At 33.0% G+C, this 20,996-nt stretch overlaps 3 protein-coding genes across 4 annotated transcripts; all 3 read left to right on the forward strand.

The window, feature by feature from the left end:
* The first annotated feature begins 873 nt into the window (after positions 1-873).
* Positions 874-4,765, forward strand: LOC110669640 (embryo-specific protein ATS3B). The gene is made up of 3 exons (XM_058132694.1): positions 874-1,143; positions 1,248-1,355; positions 4,279-4,765. Exons 1-3 carry the CDS (start codon positions 1,015-1,017, stop codon positions 4,603-4,605), a joined length of 564 nt encoding a protein of 187 aa, XP_057988677.1. The 5' UTR covers positions 874-1,014; the 3' UTR covers positions 4,606-4,765.
* Positions 4,766-10,225: 5,460 nt separating this feature from the next.
* On the forward strand, positions 10,226-17,156 carry LOC110638228 (DEAD-box ATP-dependent RNA helicase 7). Its single transcript, XM_021788703.2, has 14 exons — positions 10,226-10,911; positions 12,392-12,526; positions 12,623-12,763; positions 12,851-12,962; positions 14,012-14,082; positions 14,236-14,390; positions 14,498-14,609; positions 15,075-15,176; positions 15,285-15,345; positions 15,421-15,589; positions 15,676-15,772; positions 15,877-15,971; positions 16,213-16,346; positions 16,541-17,156. Exons 1-14 carry the CDS (start codon positions 10,390-10,392, stop codon positions 16,789-16,791), a joined length of 2,157 nt encoding a protein of 718 aa, XP_021644395.2. The 5' UTR covers positions 10,226-10,389; the 3' UTR covers positions 16,792-17,156.
* A 257-nt stretch (positions 17,157-17,413) lies between these two features.
* On the forward strand, positions 17,414-20,996 carry LOC110638240 (mitochondrial metalloendopeptidase OMA1). 2 transcript variants are annotated; one of them, XM_058132695.1, is made up of 3 exons: positions 17,414-18,543; positions 18,683-18,831; positions 19,831-20,229. In XM_058132695.1, exons 1-3 carry the CDS (start codon positions 17,605-17,607, stop codon positions 19,907-19,909), a joined length of 1,167 nt encoding a protein of 388 aa, XP_057988678.1. In that variant the 5' UTR covers positions 17,414-17,604; the 3' UTR covers positions 19,910-20,229. The 2 variants fall into 2 exon arrangements, with proteins under 2 accessions (XP_057988678.1, XP_021644425.2); XM_021788733.2 differs by lacking the exon at positions 19,831-20,229 and adding an exon at positions 20,552-20,996 and having other exon boundaries at positions 17,415-18,543.

Genomic DNA, 20,996 nt, shown 5'->3' on the forward strand with positions numbered 1-20,996 from the left:
CGATTTGGTTATTAAGTGTACGTCCGAGCTTGAGTAATTGGCACCAAAGTTGGATTTAAGAGAGCGATAGGGATCGGCTCCCATATGTTATGATTGATACTACAGGTGTGTGAGTGCTCCAAATTACCTTTTGATGTTATGATGTGAAAATGTTGTTAATGTTGCATTTCACTCTACAGGTACATTAGTTCTAGATAGTTATAGAGATTATGGTTAAAATTGATATTTTACTCTCTGAGTCGAGCGCTCACTCTGTTCAATATTTTTCAAAGCACAGAGGATTTTATTTTGGTTAACCTGCTTTTCTCCCTCGCAGGTCAATTATTACTGTTTGTATAAACTTGTTAAATCTTAGAATTTCCGCATGTGTTAGAAATGTTATTTGATTTGGGTCTGTAAACTAAATTATTATTTTGGGACCTGTAAACTTAATATGCTATGCATGTTTGATGGATTGGATGAGGGAGCTGAGCTCCCATTTATTATTATGTTGATGAGTATGTGGAGGGTGAGCTGAGCTCCCCAATTGACTATATATTGTGTTTACAGGTCGGGTGAGTCGAAAACTCCCCATTGGTAAGTCCATTTTATGGTCGGACTCTGTCCGTTTGTTTTCTTGATATTGGGCCCAAATGGGCCTTAGAGTTGGGTTAATGAACAGTTAAGCTTACTACGGGCCTCGGGGGCTTTAGGCTGGCCCATGTCCTAGTGCCGGTCCGGCCCATAGGTTGGGTCGTGACAATATCACTAATGAGGAGTCCTAATTGCAATCTTTTTCCTTAGCTTTTTCTCAAATTCCTCCATTCTGAATAAAGATGTTTTTTTTAAGATACTTTTAAGGACAAAAAGAAAATAAGTGGTTCAAACTTCGTGGGTAAGAAAGCCCCCCACCTTCTTTGTTTTTTCTAACCTTCTTCATTGTTGAATTCATCATTTGACAGGATAAGATATTCCTATTTCTATGTGACCTTGTCTCTCTCTTCTTTTTTTTTTAGTTCATCCCTGCGCTGTTTCATGAACAAAATGATCAAAGCTGTTTATTCTTTTCTGCTCTACTTTGCCTTGTTATTTATCATATCAGAAGCAGAATCGAACAGGCTCAGGCCTCTAGCTCTCCACTCTTTCAATCTCAGTTTAATCCAGGTACCTCCAAGCTCCTCTTCACATATTATCTTGGATTTATATTATTTTCCCATGTTGCTTGTTCGTTAAAATTTTCCGGGATTTTATATGGAGGATGAAAAAAGAGTGTGGGAAGCTGCTCATACCAAGTGATCATATCAACAAGCTGCTCCTCACCCAAATACAACCGCGATCAGATCAGCCTTGCTTTCGGGGACGGTTATGGCAACCAGGTTCGCTTTTACCTTCGCTGTTTTTGATTTTTGAGTGGATATATGGATTCTTTTTCAAAAATTAGAAACATTTTTTTCTTTTTTTTTTTCTTTTTAAGTAAAAATTTATTCTGGAGAAATGAGCAAATCGAATTTCAGCTTTCATAATAGAGAGATTAATACAGATGACGGAGCTCTGGTCCATACTCGTAAACGCACGATCAGCTTCTTAAATAAGTTCATTATTAAGGTTGACCTACATAAATAAGGTCTTATCTTCATAAATGCAATAATGGCGTGTCCATGGTTGAGTCATTAATGTCTTGTATCAGGTGAAAATTTTAATTATATATATATATATATATATATACACACACGTGGATCATGATTGAGGGATAATCCACACACACATATATGTATGTATATATATATGCGCGGGGATCATGATTGAGGGATGATCCATATATTATATTAATTATTTATTTTAATTAATTAAATTAATTATTTATGTATAATATCACATTGATCATATAAAATTGAGCCAATTATAATAATTTAAAATTATTTAATTTAATTTGATCATATATAATTGAATTAGACAGTTATGTGTAATATTACATTGATCATATATAATTGAGTTTATTATTTAATTTAAAATTAATTTAAATTTGATCTATGATACGAAATTGAATTAGACAGAAATAGGTAAATTAATATGCTTGTTTGGTTTGAGTAAATGGGGTGAATCTATATGAATTCAATTCAATATATATTTTAATTAATTAAATAAACTGAGCATATGAGATATTATATTGATTGTATCAATTGAAAAAATTATAATTTAATTAATTAAATTTAATATGTATTTGAGTCAGCTGAATCAATCTGAGTATTTGACTTATATATTTTAATTAATTAAACCTTTAATTGATTATATATAAGGTCACATTAATTATATATATTTAATTTAATTACAAAATTATAATTCAGTTGAATCAATTAAATGTGTATATTTTAGTTAACTGAATTAATTTGAGTATGTGGCATATGACATTAATTATATATTTTAGTTAATTTTGTTTTTTTAATTAAGTTAATTAAATCAAACTGATTATGTGTAATGTCACACTAATTATATATATTTGAGTTAATTGAAAAATTATAATTTAATTGAATATATATTTAAATCAAATGAATCAATTTGAGTATGTAACATATCACTTCAATCATTTATTTTAGTCAATTAAACTTTTAATTGAATTAATTGATTATGTGTATTATTACATTTATCATATATAATTGAGTCAGTTGTAACAATTATCATTTAATTGATTTAATTTAATATATATTTAAATCAATTGAATCATTTTGAGTTTGTGACATTTCACATTAATCATATATTTTAGTCAATTGGATATTTAATTGAGTAAATTAAATCAACTAATTATGTATAATGTCACATTAATCATATATATTTTAGATTAATTATGACAATTATGATTTAAATGATTCAATTAAATATATATTTTAGTTAATTGAATTAATTGAGTATGTGACATATCACATTGATTATATATTTTAGTTAATTGAATCAAATGAGTATGTGACATATTACACTGATCATATATTTTAGTCAATTGAGTCTTTAATTAAATAGATTGAATCAATTGATTATGTACAATATCATATTGACAATATATATTTTGAGTAAATTGAGACGATTATTATATAAATAATTCAATTAAATATATATTTTAATTAATTGAATCAATTGAGTATGCAACATGTCGCATTATTCATATATATTTAAATCAACAATAATAATTATCATTTAAATAATTCAATTGAATATATATTTTAGTCAATTGAATCAATTAAGTATATGACATGTTAAATTGATCATATATTTTAGTAAATTAAGCATTTAATTTATTCAATTGAGTAAAAATATACAATTTATTTATATGAAAAATTTTCAATTAAATTAATTGAATTCATTTGATATTATAATATTAATTAATTATTTATTATCATCTATACATTAATCAAATCAATTTAATCGATTTATATTATTAATTTAATCAATTTAAATTCAGATTAATCATTTATTTAATTATAATAAACTAATATATATTGTATTTTTTTAATATTAATTTGCACATAAAAATAAAAATAAATAAATTAAAATATATTTTTTATTTTTATTTTTAAGTTTTTTTAATGTATTTAAATATTTTTTTTTCTAAATGTGTAAACTTAGTTAAAAAAAAAAAGAAAATCATTGATTAAATAAAAAAGGAGAGAGAAAGTAAATAAAACTTTTAATCTGTATTGAAATTTATAGTTACAATAAATAGAACGTTCATATTTTAAAATTTAAATTTTAAATTTCTGTATTATTTTATAAAAATGAAAATTTATATTATACTACAGTGATTCCATATAAGTAAATTTACATGAAATGATAAACAAATAAATGAATTACAAGTAAACAAAAGTAGTTACTAAATTTTGAAAATAAAGAAACTGACAAGTAGTTACTTGACAGTCATAATTTTTAATGACTTACCTATGTATATATATTCAATCCTTATTGGATTGTTAATTCATGTAGGATATCTTACATGGAATTACAGTTGTAAAGTATAATTATTCAAAATAATTTAAAGGATATTTTAGTAAAATGACTTAATTTTTATACATAAAATAATCTTGCTATCCCATTGATCTACATTTATTACAGATTAAATTGATCTCTCAACCATTTCCATATATATATATATATATATATATATAATTCTTTTTTTATGCTGAGTCGATTTGAAATAAAAATATAAAAACGAATGGTTCATTGGATTTCACTTTTACTATGCTTTGAAAAAATAAATAAATTTTACTATTATCAACAAATTCTGAAATTATTTCTTTGAACTGCATGAATCAGATATATGCACCAAGGCTAGATGATCCATCCACGAATACATTCGAGCAGTGCTCCTCTGATACATTTCAGATAACCGGACCATGTGCCTATCAGATATGCTATGTTTATCTGTATAGAACAGGTGTTGATGGCTGGAAGCCAGAGACTGTGAAGATCTATTCGTATATTTCATATCCTGTTACATTCGATTACGACATTTTTATTCCTGGAGATATTTGGTACGGATTCAATCTGTGCCACAGTGCCTCTTCTGCACATGATCGACGAATTCAGGGATGGTTTGTGTTAATCTTTATATCAGTTGTTGTTGTTGTTGTTATATTGTAATCCTTAATCATGTGATGTCTGGTTATAAAATTTCTGAGCTAGGGCCTTATGGTATTAACTAGTAATAGTTGAAGTTGTGGCTAATTGCTGTACTGGCACAGATTTGAGGAAAGAACTATACATCTTGCAGATCATTGTTAATTTAATATAAATTTTAATACGTTTTAATTATAAAAATTTTAAATAAATAATAATTACATACTTTTTCTTAAAATTATTTTTCATAATATTTAACATTATATGTAATGACGGACTCAATGGGAGCTAGTAGGGGCAATCAACCCCCTAAAATTTTTATCTTTAATGGTGATTAAGTTGAATATGAATATGTTTTTAATAAATTCTCATATATATATCTTTATTGACTTAATTAATTAAAAAAATTAATCAATTCATATTTTAAAAACTTAAAAGTTATTTTTTACTGACTTAATTAAAATAAAAAAATGAATAGTATAAATTTTTTTAATTTTTTTTAATAATAAAATATAAATTTTGAAAATACTCAAATTGTAAAAAATATTGAAATTAATTACTTTTAAATATTATATTTATTAGATTTAAATATAAGAAAACTTGTGTTATTTGCTGGCATCCTAATCTTAAATCTTACGTTGGTCATTGATTATATATTTAATTTTTTTTTATAATTTTAATTTCAGATGAACACAATATGTAAATATCTTAAAAAAAAAATATATATATATATTTATATTTAGATTTACATTTTTTTTTCTGCTGTGCAACATTTCGAGCTTTCGTTATGGAGCTCTTCAAGTGGCACAAGTATTGTACGGGTGAAGCGCCTAATTTTTTTTTTTAATTTACTTATAATTCATTCATAATATATTTAGTTTGTAAAATAGTTTATTTAAAATTTTATATAATTAATTTTATGTAATTGATTATATTTGGGTCAAGGTATACAAAATTTCTGAAAATTCCAACTTACACAAATTTTGATACTATTTGTAAGTGAAATTTAAGTCAACGAGTTATGAATTTATTTTGATTAGAATTAATTGATTTTAACTTTCACAGCTCATTTTCTTATTTAATTTATAAAATATGATTCATATAAAGTCAATAATTGTCACAATCCAACCTATGGGCCGGACCGACACTATGACCTGGGCCAGCCTAAAGCCCCCGAGGCCCGTAGTAAGCCTAACTATTCATTAACCCAACTCTAAGGCCCATTTGGGCCCAATATCAAGAAATCAACCGGACGGAGTCCGGTCATAAAGTGGACCTTTCAATGGGGAGTTTTGACTCACCCGACCTGTAAACACAATAAATACTCAATTGGGGAGCTCAGCTCACCCTCCACATACTCATATCGACATAAAAATAAATGGGAGCTCAGCTCCCTCATCCAGTCCATCAAACATGCATATCATTATACGTTTACAAGATCAACATAATAATAATATTACAGACCAAAATCAAATAAATACTTCTAACACATGCGAAAATTCTCGGAGTAAATAAAATTACACAAATATTGATAAACAATCTGCGAAGGAGAAAAGCCGGTTAACCATAATAAAATCCTCTTGTAGCCTGAAAAAATATTGAACAGGAGTGAGCGTTCGACTCAGAGAGTAAAATATCAATTTTAACAATAATCTCTATAACTATCTAAAATTAATGCAACCTGTAAAGTGAAATGCAACATCAGTAACAAATTCACATCATAACAGCAAAAAGGTAATTTGGAGCACTCACACACCCAATAATATCAATCATAATATATGGGAGCTAATCCCCTATACAGCTCTCTTAAATCCAACCTGGTGCCAGCGAAGACCTCAAGCCGGACTTTCGCTTAATAAACCAAATCGGGGTCCCAGCGAAGAACTCAACCCGTGACTACCCCGAAGGACCGAGTCCCAGCGAAGATCTCAAGCCGTGTCTACCCGTCCTATCCATAGTCCACACCACATCACACGCATGCTAACGCACGCACACTACTCCAAATTACCACAATAATATCCATGGCACTTTAACAGTTATGAATGCAATATAAATTGTGCCTAAATTTTAACTACATAGATATATACATATAAGTGATGCATGGGCATGCTTGATCATATAATAATATCGAAATTACAATTAAAATTAATATTTTACTCACAAACTTGACAACGGTCACTGTGGCGGCTGGACGGAAGAAGAAGGCTGTCCCGGTTCACCTGACAATTATATTACAATTATTTAATACAATTGACTCAATACAAATCAAGAAAAGACCAAATACGTCATAAGTCGTGCCGAAAATCCGGCAGAGTCTCCCCTATACCTAGGACCTACCCACCCTGCAAAAAGGCTCAAAACACACTTCTATATTCACAACCCATATATCCACAACTCAATCTCATCACACAGCCCCTCCTGGGCCCATCAAATCAATCATCCATCACAATATGTAAAATTTCAATTTAGTCCTTATAATTGATCATTTTTCCAAAAACTACCCAAACAAGCTCTAAAAATTCTAAAACTTTGCCCCGCGGTCCTTAGCAACATTACTAGGCTATTGCAAAAAGAATCATAATTTTCTGGGCTACCACGAATATTTTATGGATTTTTAATCCTATTTAAGCACTAGAAAATTACAAAAAAGCAAGGTTCGAGTTTACCTTTGCCGATTCCGACTCCGGGGACGGGCTCGGGACATCTGACAATGGGGGGGGTAGCCAAAATCTCGGTCCAATTCGGAGACTTTTCTGGTAACGGGTCTGTCTGGTCAGAAATTTACAGACCCGGACAACCGTCGAATTTCCGCGAATTGGGGATACCTACACGAAGCCCACAACACGGGGGTTAGTACATACATTTTTCAGAATTTTCTAAGCTCATTTAGTGCTTGGAAAAACACTGCGAAGTTCCGTGGGACCCACAGAAAAACGGTGTCGGAAAATTTTGAAATTTATATCCCCGCGAAGCTCTCGACGAGTGGAGCGCTCTGTTACTCTCGGTTTTCTCGTGGGGTTCACGGTTTGCGAGAAATCTAACCCGAAAGTCAAAATGGGCTAAAACTTCTCGGGCAAAAATTGGACAAACCGCTCTATGGATTTCGGTGTTCTTGGTCTCTATGGAAAGCTCTCGACGAGTAGATTAGTTTAGACACAAGACCTCCGATTGGCTTTGATAGGCCGGATTCACCGGAAGATTTAACGAACGGTCGCGGCGCTGCCGCTCCACTTCGGGCGCTTACTGTGGTGAGACTACTGGGTGGCGCGAGCTGGGTGGCAGGGGAGGCGGCGGCGCGGCAAGGGGAGGAGGGAGGAGAGAGAAAAAGGGAGAGAAGGGGAGGGAGGGAGGTCGGGACGCGGGCGGGGAGGAGGAAGAAAAAGAAGAAGACCGGTCCGATCCGGTCCGGTTTGATTGGCCGGTTCGATTTAGGATACAAAATTTTGAATTTTTACTCTGCCTTGGGACCGAAAACGAGGTCTAAAAATTCAAAAAAAATTCTAAAAAACTCAGAAAAATTTTTAGACTCTAAATATATTTTTAGTTTTGCCACTTGGTCTTTAAATAAATTTTTAAAAATCATCAAAGTTTATATTTTCAGAAAATCGAATCCGATTTTTAAAATCCGAAAAATTTCAAATAATTTCTTAAAATTTAAATAAAATTAAAATATCAATAACACTCATAAAATAATAAAATTTAAAATTTTGGGGTGTTACAATAATTTTTTTTTTACTTGCAGCTATAGTGAGGGTGTTTAATTTAACTATACATATTTTATATTAGAATTAAAATTAATTTCAACTTCAATTAATTTAAAATTAATATTTAATTATTGATATTAATATTGTAATTAAAATTTCACAAAATTTTATATAAATATGTAATGATAATAGTTATGATGGTTGTAAAGAGTGCAACGTGGCTACCGTTGAATTTCATTAAATATATTTATTTATTATGAATTTTATATTGCATATGAAAGTTTATATTTTTATGTGATATGGCATTATTTTTAATGTCATATATTGATAATTCCACTAGTTAAAAAACCATAATAATTGTTGCATACATTTTAAGTCAACCTAATGCTTATTATGCCTTTGCTTCTTCTTTCTATCATGTAGAAAGAGAGTTTCCTCTCATTTTTTTCTTATTCTTTTTGAGGCACTCGGCGTCGTTGTTTATGCCATTAGGTGGCCTTCCTTGCTCCATATGAGTAGGAGGACTCCTCTCCCCTACACAAAAGTGGGTTGCCCTCCTCACTTCTAGAGGGTTTTGCGCATAAATAATCCTTTATGTGTTTTTGTGATGGATCTGATACTGCCTAGAGAGGTTTCATTTTTATCTTTTTTTGTGTTTGTTAACCTGGATTTGTACAGGGTTTTGCATGTGCAACAAGGGACTTTCAATGAGCTTTTTCACTGAATGGGAACCAAGATCTTGGCTTTGATAGACGAGTTGACAAAGGTTTAGTGGGTGTGGCACGTCTCGGAGACATTTCTATGTCTCTTGCCATGGCATCCAGATTCTCAAGGCCATAAAAGCTAAGAAAGTCTGCCTTACCGCCCATCAATGTCCGCTTGGGTTTCATCTGATTTGTAGACTTCGACTTTCAATTCCCTTAGGTTTCATAAGTTGCTTCATCTTCCTTGGGAAGTCCTGCTTAGCTTCGGCTATGGAGATGGATGCACTGCTTCTCCTGGAAGTAGAGATGGCAATGGTTGGATTTTTATGAGTACTTAATCCGATCAAACTTTAACATGACAGGTTTGGGTATTATATAATATGGTTTGAGATGTGTTCGGGTTTAAAAAATAATACCTGTGACAATTCGGATTGGTTCAAGTTTTACATGTTACGTATCTATTATCTAAATTCATTTATATAAATATTTAATTAAATATAAAATATATATTTTTTATAATCACATTTATAAATTTTTTATATATTTTATTTTATATAAAATAAAATTTAAATATTTTATAAAATTATTAAAATAGAAATTATTAATTAAAATATTTTTTTATATAAAATATTAATTAAAATATATAAAATTAAGTGAGTTCGTATAATAATAATCGGATTTAGAATGAATTCGGATAGTTAAAAATAAATTTTAATTAAATTTATAATGATTTGAGTTTTGATAATATTAATCGAATTTAAATAAAATAATTTTTACGGATATTCTATTCATTATTATCCTTAGCAGGAGTGAAGCCTACCTCTTACACAGATCAGGTTAAACAGCTTAGGTTTGGTTGGTTTTGGGTTGGGATTTTTCCTTTTACTTAGTACTGGGTTGGGTTTGCATTTTGGAACTTTTTTCTGTCCTCTTTTGTCTGGCGTGGTTGCTTAATTATGGGCTTCTCTTGTTAGCCTCGAGGCCTTCTTTTAGATAACATTTGTGATTTAGGATCTGCCCTTTCTTTTGTACTGGGCCTCATGACCTTTTACCTGCAATGAATTATTATCTTAAAAAAAAAATAAAGAAATTAAGTCCACCTAGGTTGGGCAGAGGAAATGGGAATCGGAATTTGATGCCATAAACGGATTCGAATCTAACGGCAGAAATCCAAATTGAATAGGGTTTCATCATCCAACGGGCTAAAATGCGTCCACTGCTAAACCATAAAATCGCAAACCCTAACGCATTCTCCTCCGGTTGCTCTCCTGCTTCTGCAACTCATTGCCACAACCTTCTATAGCAGGAGAAAGCATACAACTCTCTCTCTCCTCCAAATATATAGACACAAGCACATAGGCGATTCTTACCTTAACCTTTATTGCTTCCTCTATAAGATCATGCCTTCCATAGCTCTAGCTAATAACTCTTCAGATTCCAAAGATAAGAAAGAGAAGAATATGAAGAAGAACATAGCTTTCAAAACTTCAGAGTCCGAGTCTGCAAATCCCAGCAAGAAGAAGAATTTGATGGCCTCCGAGCCCGAAGATGAAATCTTCTCTGACAGGAAGCAGAAGAAGAAAGATAAGAAGAAACGAAAAGCTGTAGACATTCACTCTGAAGATGATGAGAGGAGCGAGACGAGCTCGGAGCTTGTCGAGCCAGTGAATTTAAAGGTAGAGAAAACAAAAAAGAAGAATAAGAAGGCAAAGGTCGATGAAGAGGAGAATGAGGAGGGAGAGGGAGAGGGAGAGGTAGCCAAGGCCGAGGATCCTAACGCCATCTCGAGGTTTCGCATTTCTGGCCCCCTGAGAGAGAAGCTTAAGTCCAAAGGGATCGAGTCATTGTTCCCGATTCAGGCCAAGACCTTCGATGATATTCACAACGGCTCTGACTTGGTTGGTCGCGCACGGACTGGTCAGGTACAATCTCTTCTGCGTTCTCTTTGCGTTTAGTTGAGTCATTTATTCACGTTGTCATTTATTCACGTTGTCATTTTTTTCTTCTCTACGTTATTTATTTGTTTGCTTATGGTTTTTAGATGTTTCTGTAATCCATCTGTTTTTGTATGCGCATCCTTAACAAAATGCTCTCTCTCTCTCTGTCTCTTTCTCTCTCTCTCTCTATATATATAAGTGGCTTTGGTTTCTGTAATCCATCTGTTTTTGTTTGCGACAAGGTTTTTTTAAAAGTAATGAGAGTTTTTAAAAATCTTAAATTTGTGTTTGGGAGGGTGGAAAGGCTTTTAAAGAATGGTTCTTGGAGTTTTTTGTCCAAAAATCTCCATTTTTCAACTTGGGTTAACAAGTTTTTCTCTTTAAAATATCTAAATACTTTTAAGATTCTTTCATGGTTTCATAATGTATGGAATGCTACTTCTTTGTGAAGATTGTTCTTGGAGGATGGTGGTTTTTGGTTGTAAAGGGATTGTTCTTGACCATGATTTTATTACAGATTTTCAAAGCAAAATTTTAAACTTGCACAATTTATAAAATTTCAATTATACCCTGTTCTTTTTATTTAGAAACATTCCTTATCCCTCGACTTTAGTCTCTCCCTTAGATAAGAAAATCTTCAGAATGTCTCTCACATAAGCCAGTCCACTCCATTCACATCACAGGTTCTTTTTATTTATTGCCATCAATATATATATATATATATATATATATATATAGAATTTTATACTTTACAGTTTTTAATAATAGATATGTAGTTCATAATATTACTAGATTAATTAAAAAAATATTTTAAATTAATTTTTCATCTAAATTTTTTTTATTGATTTTAATAATGCTACTTTTATTTAATAATTTTAAATAAAGTTTTTCACCTATATTATGAGGTAAATTATGTGATAGGCTAAAGAATAAGGACTTGTAAATGTATTTTCAATAATTTAAACCCTTTACAATGGAAATTGTACTTGTTGTAGTGTAAGCAAAGTTTAAAATAACTCTTTATATATTTAAAAAAGCAATTAGAGAATTTTAGTTATATTCATATTTATTATACCATACGATTTCATTTAACCAAATAAGAGAAGGATATTAAGCCATTCTATACTGTACCATTTTTTCAAATATATTAACAATAGAAACCATTCATTAATAAATCATGTTATCAGGGGGTAAAAAATTAGGAAGGTTTAAAAACCATGAGAAACTTTACTTTAAAAATCTTTACTTTATAAAACTTTATTTTATTCTACTTTTTCACACGAATGAATCTGCGAAGGAACTTTTTACTTTTTTAGCAACTTCTGTGCAAAATCGCTTGGAATCAAATGTGATTGTTCGCTCCATTTTCCATGTTAAAGACCTGGCAATGAACGATCTTTTGATTGACTTTTCCAAGACTCATTATTTGATCATTGGTATTTCTTGCCTTATTAAAATTATGTAGGGTAAAACTCTGGCTTTTGTGTTGCCTATTTTGGAATCTCTAACAAATGGGCCTGCAAATGCATCAAGAAAGACAGGGAATGGTAGGCCTCCAAGCGTTCTGGTTCTTCTACCCACCAGGGAATTGGCCTGTCAGGTATAGCAGTGCGGCTGCTTCTAGATATTGCTTATCCTTTCTGGGCATCTTTATTTCTTATTTTTATTTAATTCTTTTTTTTTTTTTTTTGAAAAGGTGTACAACGACTTCAAAGTTTATGGTGAGACATTGGGCTTGACATCTTGCTGTTTATATGGAGGAGCTTCATACCATCCTCAAGAGATGAGCTTAAAGAGAGGGGTGGATATAGTTGTTGGAACACCTGGCCGCATAAAGGTGTCCTTTTATTATAATACCATTTGACTTCCTGACTTCTGTAATGGCCTTGTACATTCCTCATAAAAATTTTAACTTGATACGCAGGATCACATAGAGAGGGGCAATATTGACTTAAGTTTGCTGAAGTTCCGAGTCCTTGATGAAGCTGATGAAATGTTGAGGATGGGCTTTGTTGAAGATGTTGAACTTATTCTTGGTATGTAGGTCTATATAAAATGTCTTGAGCATCACATGTAATTGGTGGTTGTTGAATATCTGGTATGTTGTCTTGGAATTCATAGGGTATGGTTGAACTGTTATTTCTGCAAATGTTATGATGTCATGGTAGTTTATTTAGGATAAACATATGAATGTTAGACTATTAAAATGCTTATAATGTTAAAAAAAAGGTTATGGAATTCCCAGTACTATTGATTATGGGCTCAACAACAACCGCATGCCTTTTTGTGTTTTTGAGCTTCAGGATGGACCTTATTTTAATTAAATGTTAAGAAGATATTTTGTCACTGCCTCATTGGGCCTTGTGCTTTAAGCTTTATTTATACATTAATGCGCTTACAAACAATATATAGTTGTGGTTTATCAATATGGTTGTATTTATCTATTCTTCATAGTTTGCCTTGTGTTTTGTTTTATATCTAAGTTGAACCTAGTCATCATCTGTTGTATAGATTATTTTTTTGATTGAATTTAGTTCTGATATGGATCAACTGTTTTATGGAATTGCAAAGAAATGTCAGTTGCTTTTGTCTTTTGCATGTAGCTTTTTTATAGATTCTTTCTTATACAGTATTCTCCCTTATATTGTCCTTCCTGATTCTGTGTGGAAGTGGTGTGGCATTGTGGTTGCACCCATCATCATTCCTTCAGTCCTTCATACGGAGGAAAATCTCTAAATTAGTACACCATTTTCTGAGCTTAAAATTGAAATTATGGTATCTGCTGCTTTCTTCATCTTCGAATTATTTGTATTAGTCATTTTTGGTGTTATAGCAATATAAAAAGATAAAGATGCTCTCATTTGGTATTCTTTTACCATTTACGAAATCTTGTCAGTTTGTAACGCTTATTTGGCCATAGGCTCTTCCAGACAGAGTATTGCTTTGATGGCCTCAGAAATTTCTGAGACCTTGTTAATATCCACGAACTATTTACCTGATATTATTAGTTACTCCACTTAGCTGTTTACTGCACTAATAGGAGGATTGAATGTGGGCTTACTTGTTTTCTACTTTTATTTTGCAGGAAAAGTCCAGGATGTAAGCAAAGTTCAGACGCTTCTCTTCAGTGCCACGTTGCCAGATTGGGTGAAACATGTTCGTTTCTTGGCCATGATATTGGCCGACACCCCATTCTAAATAAAGTTTTGATATCTTCTAAAAAAATTAAGTTGTGCTAGTATGCATTTAGTGTTGTATAGTTGCTTTGTTCTTTTCCTTATTTCATTATTATTTCTTTTCCATTGTCAGATTTCTTCTAGATTTCTTAAACCAACCAAGAAAACCATAGATCTTGTTGGTAATGAGAAAATGAAGGCTAGTACCAGTGTTAGGCATATTGTCCTTCCTTGTTTTACTTCAGCAATACCTCAGCTTATTCCTGACATCATTCGTTGTTATAGCAGGTCAGTTGGTTCTTATGGCTCTTCATTTGTTTGTGATATTTTAACAATCTTTTGGTCTTGTTGAAAAATTTTGTATATTCATCTCTGCGGGATGATTTTTGATTCAGTGGAGGCCGAACAATTATTTTTACTGAGAAAAGAGAATCTGCAAATGAACTTGCTGGTTTGTTGCATGGAGCAAGGGCTTTACATGGGGAGATACAACAGTCTCAACGTGAGGTATAATTTTTGTTTGATGTTTTTCAGATATCATCTTGATGCGTGTCCATTAGCCAAATGTGGCTAATTTTAGAGTATGTATCTTGATTATTTGGGACTGATTTGAGTGCATGGTATTTAATTTTTTTTTTTTTTTAATATTGGAATGAGCTTAAATATAATTTCCAGAAGCGAGTATTTTGTACTCTCCCATTCCCCATCAGTAATGAATTAATTAGTTGCTTAGTTGTACCAAGGTAGTACATATATAGAGTGCTGGCAGGTGATTTTGTCTTGGGCTAATCCAATGATCGTGCTGGAAATGAAAACATAATGACTAGCAGATCCACATATAATTTGAGAAGAATCGTGGATATCCTCAAATAGAAAATAAAGCTTAACCCATTAAAAAAGATAAAAGATGGAGCATGCTTAATCTGTTAATCCTTTTATTTTCTTTACTAATGGCAGATATAATGCCTCCAGGTCACCCTTTCTGGGTTCAGGTCAGGCAAGTTCATGACATTGGTAGCCACAAATGTGGCTGCTCGGGGACTGGATATAAATGATGTTCAATTAATAATCCAGGTGTGTGTGTGATTCAGTTCACTTGGTTGTGTTCATTTGGGCATACATCAGGAAGCCTTTTCAAAATTTCTTTTCTCAATTATGCTTACTTAAATGTGTTTGTTTTAGTGTGAACCTCCTCGTGATGTGGAAGCTTATATACATCGATCTGGACGCACAGGAAGAGCAGGTAATATTGAAAATTTTATGACTGCTTTCTTTTAAATGATGGGTTTGTTGATGTCCTGAGAGCTGTTATTTTTAGGCAATACTGGAGTTGCTGTAATGCTTTGTGATCCAAGGAGGTCCAATATATCAAAGATTGAAAGAGAGTCTGGTGTCAAATTTGAGCACATTGCTGCCCCTCAGCCTGCTGATATTGCCAAAGCTGTTGGTGTGGAAGCAGCAGAAAAAATAACTCAGGTTTCTGACAGGTATGTTGGAAGTTTGAACTAATTGATGGATGATTTGGGTACTTTTAAGTTTGAGTTGAGATATTGAGATCTGGCAAATGTTGCAGTGTGGTTCCTGCATTCAAGTCGGCAGCAGAGGATCTGTTGAATACCTCGGGTTTGTCAGCGGTAGAATTACTTGCAAAAGCCCTTGCCAAGGCTGCTGTGAGTCGTTCCCTTTCTCTGTCAAAATTAGCTTATGTTTTTACTCTCCTTATTTTATTGTTGTATTTTTTTTAAGTGTCATAGGACACGGCTACAATGTGCAGGGCTACACTGAGATAAAGAGTAGATCACTTCTAACATCCATGGAGAACCATGTCACGTTGCTCCTTGAAGCTGGAAGACCCTTCTACACACCGTCGTGAGTTCTTGACGCATAAGTTGTCTCTAATAATTTATTTATACAGAATAGTAGATTAGGAAATTAGAGTACTTTATGCAAGAGATAATGCCCGGTAGTAAATAGTAATTTATTCTTGTAGAGAGTGACTAATTATGTCAATGTAAAAGTATAGAATTTGGTTCTCCAAATTTAACTACTTAGTTTTGATGATAGTTATCCTACTAGTTGATTTGTTTATACTAGATGAAAATTTTCTCAGATTTGCTTTTGGCATCCTGAGGAGATTCTTACCTGATGATAAGATTGAGTCAGTGAAGGGTATGACGCTCACAGCTGATGGGAATGGTGCTGTATTTGATGTGCCTGCAGCAGATCTGGACACATTTCTTGCCGGTAATGGTTTATGTGCTATATTCTTATAGGAATTTGCTTAATGCCAAATATTTGTCCTCTGCTTTTTCTTTTTAAATAATTGAATGGTCCTCTGAATGTTGTGGTCTTAAATCTTTCTCTTTGATGTTTGGTTGCTATTTACCTCTTTCAAGTTGGTGATATTTACTTTTTTCGTTTTCCACTTGGTGCTGCAGGTCAGGAAAATGCAGCTAATGTCCGCTTAGAGGTGTTGCAAGCATTGCCTCCCTTGCAAGAAAGAGATCAATCAAGGGGAAGATTTGGTGGTGGCGGTCGAGGTCGGGGTGACTTCAGTGATAGAAATGGTGGTGGTAGGTTCTCAGGGGGCAGAGGTGGCAGGGGCGGAGGATTTTCTGATAGAAGAAATGGTAGGTTCTCTAATGGCTTTGGCGGTGGGAAAGGTCGCAGCGGTGGGAAAAAATGGTGAAGGACCTTGATCAATGGGAACAAATTTCAAGGAGCCAAGGCCCTTAATTTTGTCTCCACGGTTGATAGTGATTTATATAGCATTGTTTTACAGCTACAGGATGAAGCATCTTTTGATGATGAAGAAAATATGCATTTATAGAGTCCGAAGGATGTAAAGTCTGGATTGGCTAACATAGGAATATATATATATATATATATATATATATATATATATATATATATATAATTTTATCCCTTTATTTACTTTGAAATTTATTGGTTATGCTATGTGTTTGATTTTGTGGGGAATTTTACTGTCGCCCCATTTTGTATTGAATTCTGTTGGAAGTTTAATATATTATAAGATTAAATTATCTGAATAAATTTCCAGGTGTGTATTTGTTCATTCCAAAATAAAAAAAGTTGCTGTAAACTGAGCGGGAGACGATAAAATGAAAGTTGATTAATCCTCTTTTTGGTTTGGGGGGAAGTAAAACGCAAGGGGAGATGGGAATTGCACGTGGATAACATTTAATTGAAAAATCAAAATTGAATTAAAGTAGGAGAAAATGTCAATTTAATCTAATTTGGTATGATTTGATTTTTATAGTATATATATATATATATATATATATATATATTCGCTTTCAGTACAATGCGGTTCGAATCCTTAATTCGGTTCGAAGCTCTAGAACCGTGCGAGGGCCTGGTGCCGACAATGCTCACCGATTCTTCCTTCTGTCCAATCACATGATACTACTTCATACCCACCGTTTCTAGTCGATTCCTTCGCTCTTTAACCGGAACTGGTTCCAATCTAGCTTTTGCAATCATGGAAACCTGCAGGAAAGCTAAGCTTGCCATCGGTGCCTTTCGAAGCTTGGCTTCCAAGTTTATTTCCAGACCTTCAGTTCAAGAGTCAACTTCGAGATTCCACCCAAATGGTTCTTCACTTTCTTCCTCAAATCCATCTAAATTTTCTGGGTTCTATCCAAATTCTTCTGTTTTTCGTAGATTAGGACTAGGTTTCCAAATGGGTACGAGGAGATTACATCCAAATCCATTTCTTGGTGGTGCTCAGAGATTTTATTATGTAGATAGGTATCAGGTTTACCATTTTAAGCCCAGAGGCCCGAGACGATGGTTTCAGAATCCAAGAAGCTTGTTGATTATCGTTTTGGTGGGTTCTGGTGTTTTCATCACTGTCTATTTCGGTAATTTGGAGACCGTACCTTACACAAAACGAAAACATTTTGTGCTTTTGTCTAAAACTTTAGAGAGAAAGATCGGTGAGAACCAGTTCGAGCAAATGAAAGCGGCATTTAAAGGCAAAATTCTGCCCGCAATACACCCAGAGAGCGTGAGGGTTCGTTTAATTTCAAAAGACATAATTGAGGCTTTGCAAAGGGGGTTAAGCCAGGAGCGAGTGTGGAGCGATTTGGGGTATGCTTCGTCGGACAGCGATATAGCACATGAGGGAAGCACACACGAGACGTTGAGGGCATTGATTGAGACCGAAGGGAATGTTGAGACAAAATGGCATAAAGAAGATGAGATCCTTGATGATAGTTGGGTTCAACAGAGTAGAAAGAAAAAGAGAGGATCAAGAGCAGAAACTTCGCATTTGGATGGATTGAATTGGGAGGTTTTGGTTGTTGATGAACCTGTTGTTAATGCTTTCTGTTTGCCTGGTGGGAAGATTGTTGTGTTTACAGGGTTGTTTGATCACTTTAAAACTGATGCAGAGATTGCAACCATTATTGGGCATGAGGTAAGTTTGCATTATACATCTGTTTTACGGTCCTTCATGATTTTAATTAATTTCTGATTTCTAGTGTACTTTTTGGTTAAACTTTTTGGTTGAGGATTTTATTTTATTTTTTTTGTGCTGCATTCAATTTAATAACTAGGTTGGGCATGCTGTGGCAAGACATGCAGCAGAAGGGATCACCAAGAATTTGTGGTTTGCCATCTTGCAACTTATTCTTTATCAGTTTGTTATGCCTGACGTTGTCAACACAATGTCAACTCTATTCCTGAGACTTCCTTTCTCCCGGAGGTAAGTTTCTTGGGCTTGTTCTCTTCAATAACTCTTGGTTTTTGTGTGTATACACACACACACACACACACACACACACACACACACACACACATATATATATATATATATATATATATATATATTTTAATGTATGTTGCTTATTTTGTTAATATTGTTACTGGAAATACGTGTATTTCATTGAACATAGACTAGGAAAGCTCCTATTGAAATTCTCTCCATGCATTTCTGTTTGTTATATATATGTAATGTTTTTTAGATATTGATTTTGTCACTTCAGTTGCTTTATAATGTAGTTTTGCAAATTTCTTAAACTGCAGTGTCATTTCAAGTTTTACTTACAATACTAACAATACGTACATAAAAACCAAAGACTGATCACTGCAAATTGTCATTGGATCATGATATATAACTTATAAACATCCTTTTTATGCCATCAAGAAGGGCTCCTATTCTAGTAGGCATTTGATGTGTGAATGACATAGTACCATATAGAAATCAGCTTCACTAGAATTCATCATTTAGTTGCACTACAACTTTGTTAGCTTATGGCTCAAAATCCTTGTAGGATTTGAAAAAGACCTTAGTTTGAGTTGAAGAAATACTTCTCAATTGGTTAGAGGTTTATTTCTTATGTAGAGTAGGGCTCGTATTTTAGTATTATTTCTATTTGAGTGAGATTTCTATTGAGATCATAAATAGGAACATTGTAGGGGGGCTATTTGGCTTTAGCTCATGAATGGAGAAAAGGCATAGAGTCCAGGAGGAAAGGGACTTTTGTCCATTGTAGAGTGGATTGTTACCCATATAGTGAAGACAGCCTCCATGGTTTATTTAATAATATGTGTGATATCTCTTGAGTGGAATTGGGTTAATAGTTAGAGATTCTGAACTTATTGATGTATTTATGTGATTTGATTCATAGTAGAATAACCACTTAAATATCATTGTATGTAGTGTTTGTCTGCTTTATTTGTTTTTGATTACATGCTTTTGCAGTCATGACAGGTGGGTTTTGGCACTAGCAAAATTATTTTCTTCAATTGTCCTCTGGTTTATGACCTCAGCATCTATTTAGTTTGAGTCATGGCTTTTTTTGTTTTGTTGGGGGAGGGGAGGTGGTCCTCTGTATGATACTGCATTTTTTGGCAGCCTTAAAGTTGATTATGTTGAATCTAAGTAATTTCACTGCCTTTTCTTTTGTGATTTTCATTAATTTTATTGGAAATATTGCCAACATGGTCTGCAATGCATCATAAAGAGCTTGGTGTCCATCTAGTACTAGTGTCTGCAATTTGTGTATCTGCAGTTCTGCACAGTGACAAGTTTTTATTATGCTGTCTTGTACAACTCTTGAGATATCTGGATCATAATGAATCATGCAGATTCTAACGGTTCCATCTTGTGTAGCTTTCTTCTTAACTAGTCTGAGGGAAATTAAATTGTATGTACATCTGATCATGCGCCAGCATATTAAAAAGCTTGAAAGACTAGTAGAGTCTTTACAGCTTATATCATGTCCTGAAAATTTTGCCTGGGTAAAACATAATGTTCTATCACATAGCAAGTTGACGACTATGGCTATAATACATCATTATATGTACAAATACTTCTATTGAGCTGGCTTTTTTGTAAGTAATCAGCAGAAAACATAATGGTGAATGCAAATTCAGTCCTTAAGAGCTCACCTAGTTTCAATGGCCTTTTTTTTAAAACTCAGGATGGAAATAGAGGCAGATTACATTGGTCTATTGTTGATGGCTTCTGCTGGATATGATCCTCGAGTTGCACCTAGAGTGTATGAGAAATTGGGGAAGGTCACTGGTGATTCAGCACTGAGAGATTATCTATCTACTCATCCATCTGGAAAGAAGAGATCTCAGCTGCTGGCTCAAGCTAACGTTATGGAGGAAGCACTTACCATCTACAGGGAAACAATATCTGGAAAAGGGATTGAAGGATTTTTTCTTTAGAGCACTACCAAACTCCCAGTCATCGGGTAATCACCATATGCAGCTACTCAACTTTAGGAGTAAATTTTTTTTATAAAACTCGTTGAATTTTAATTTAATTTTATAAAAGTTATTATGACAGGAAATTAAAGGTTTTAAAATTAACTTGTTGACCTGTCAACTGTTTTATGAATAAAATTATATAATTAGTAA

The sequence above is a fragment of the Hevea brasiliensis genome, chromosome 13 (genome assembly GCF_030052815.1).
Source record: "Hevea brasiliensis isolate MT/VB/25A 57/8 chromosome 13, ASM3005281v1, whole genome shotgun sequence".
Lineage (NCBI taxonomy): Eukaryota > Viridiplantae > Streptophyta > Magnoliopsida > Malpighiales > Euphorbiaceae > Hevea > Hevea brasiliensis.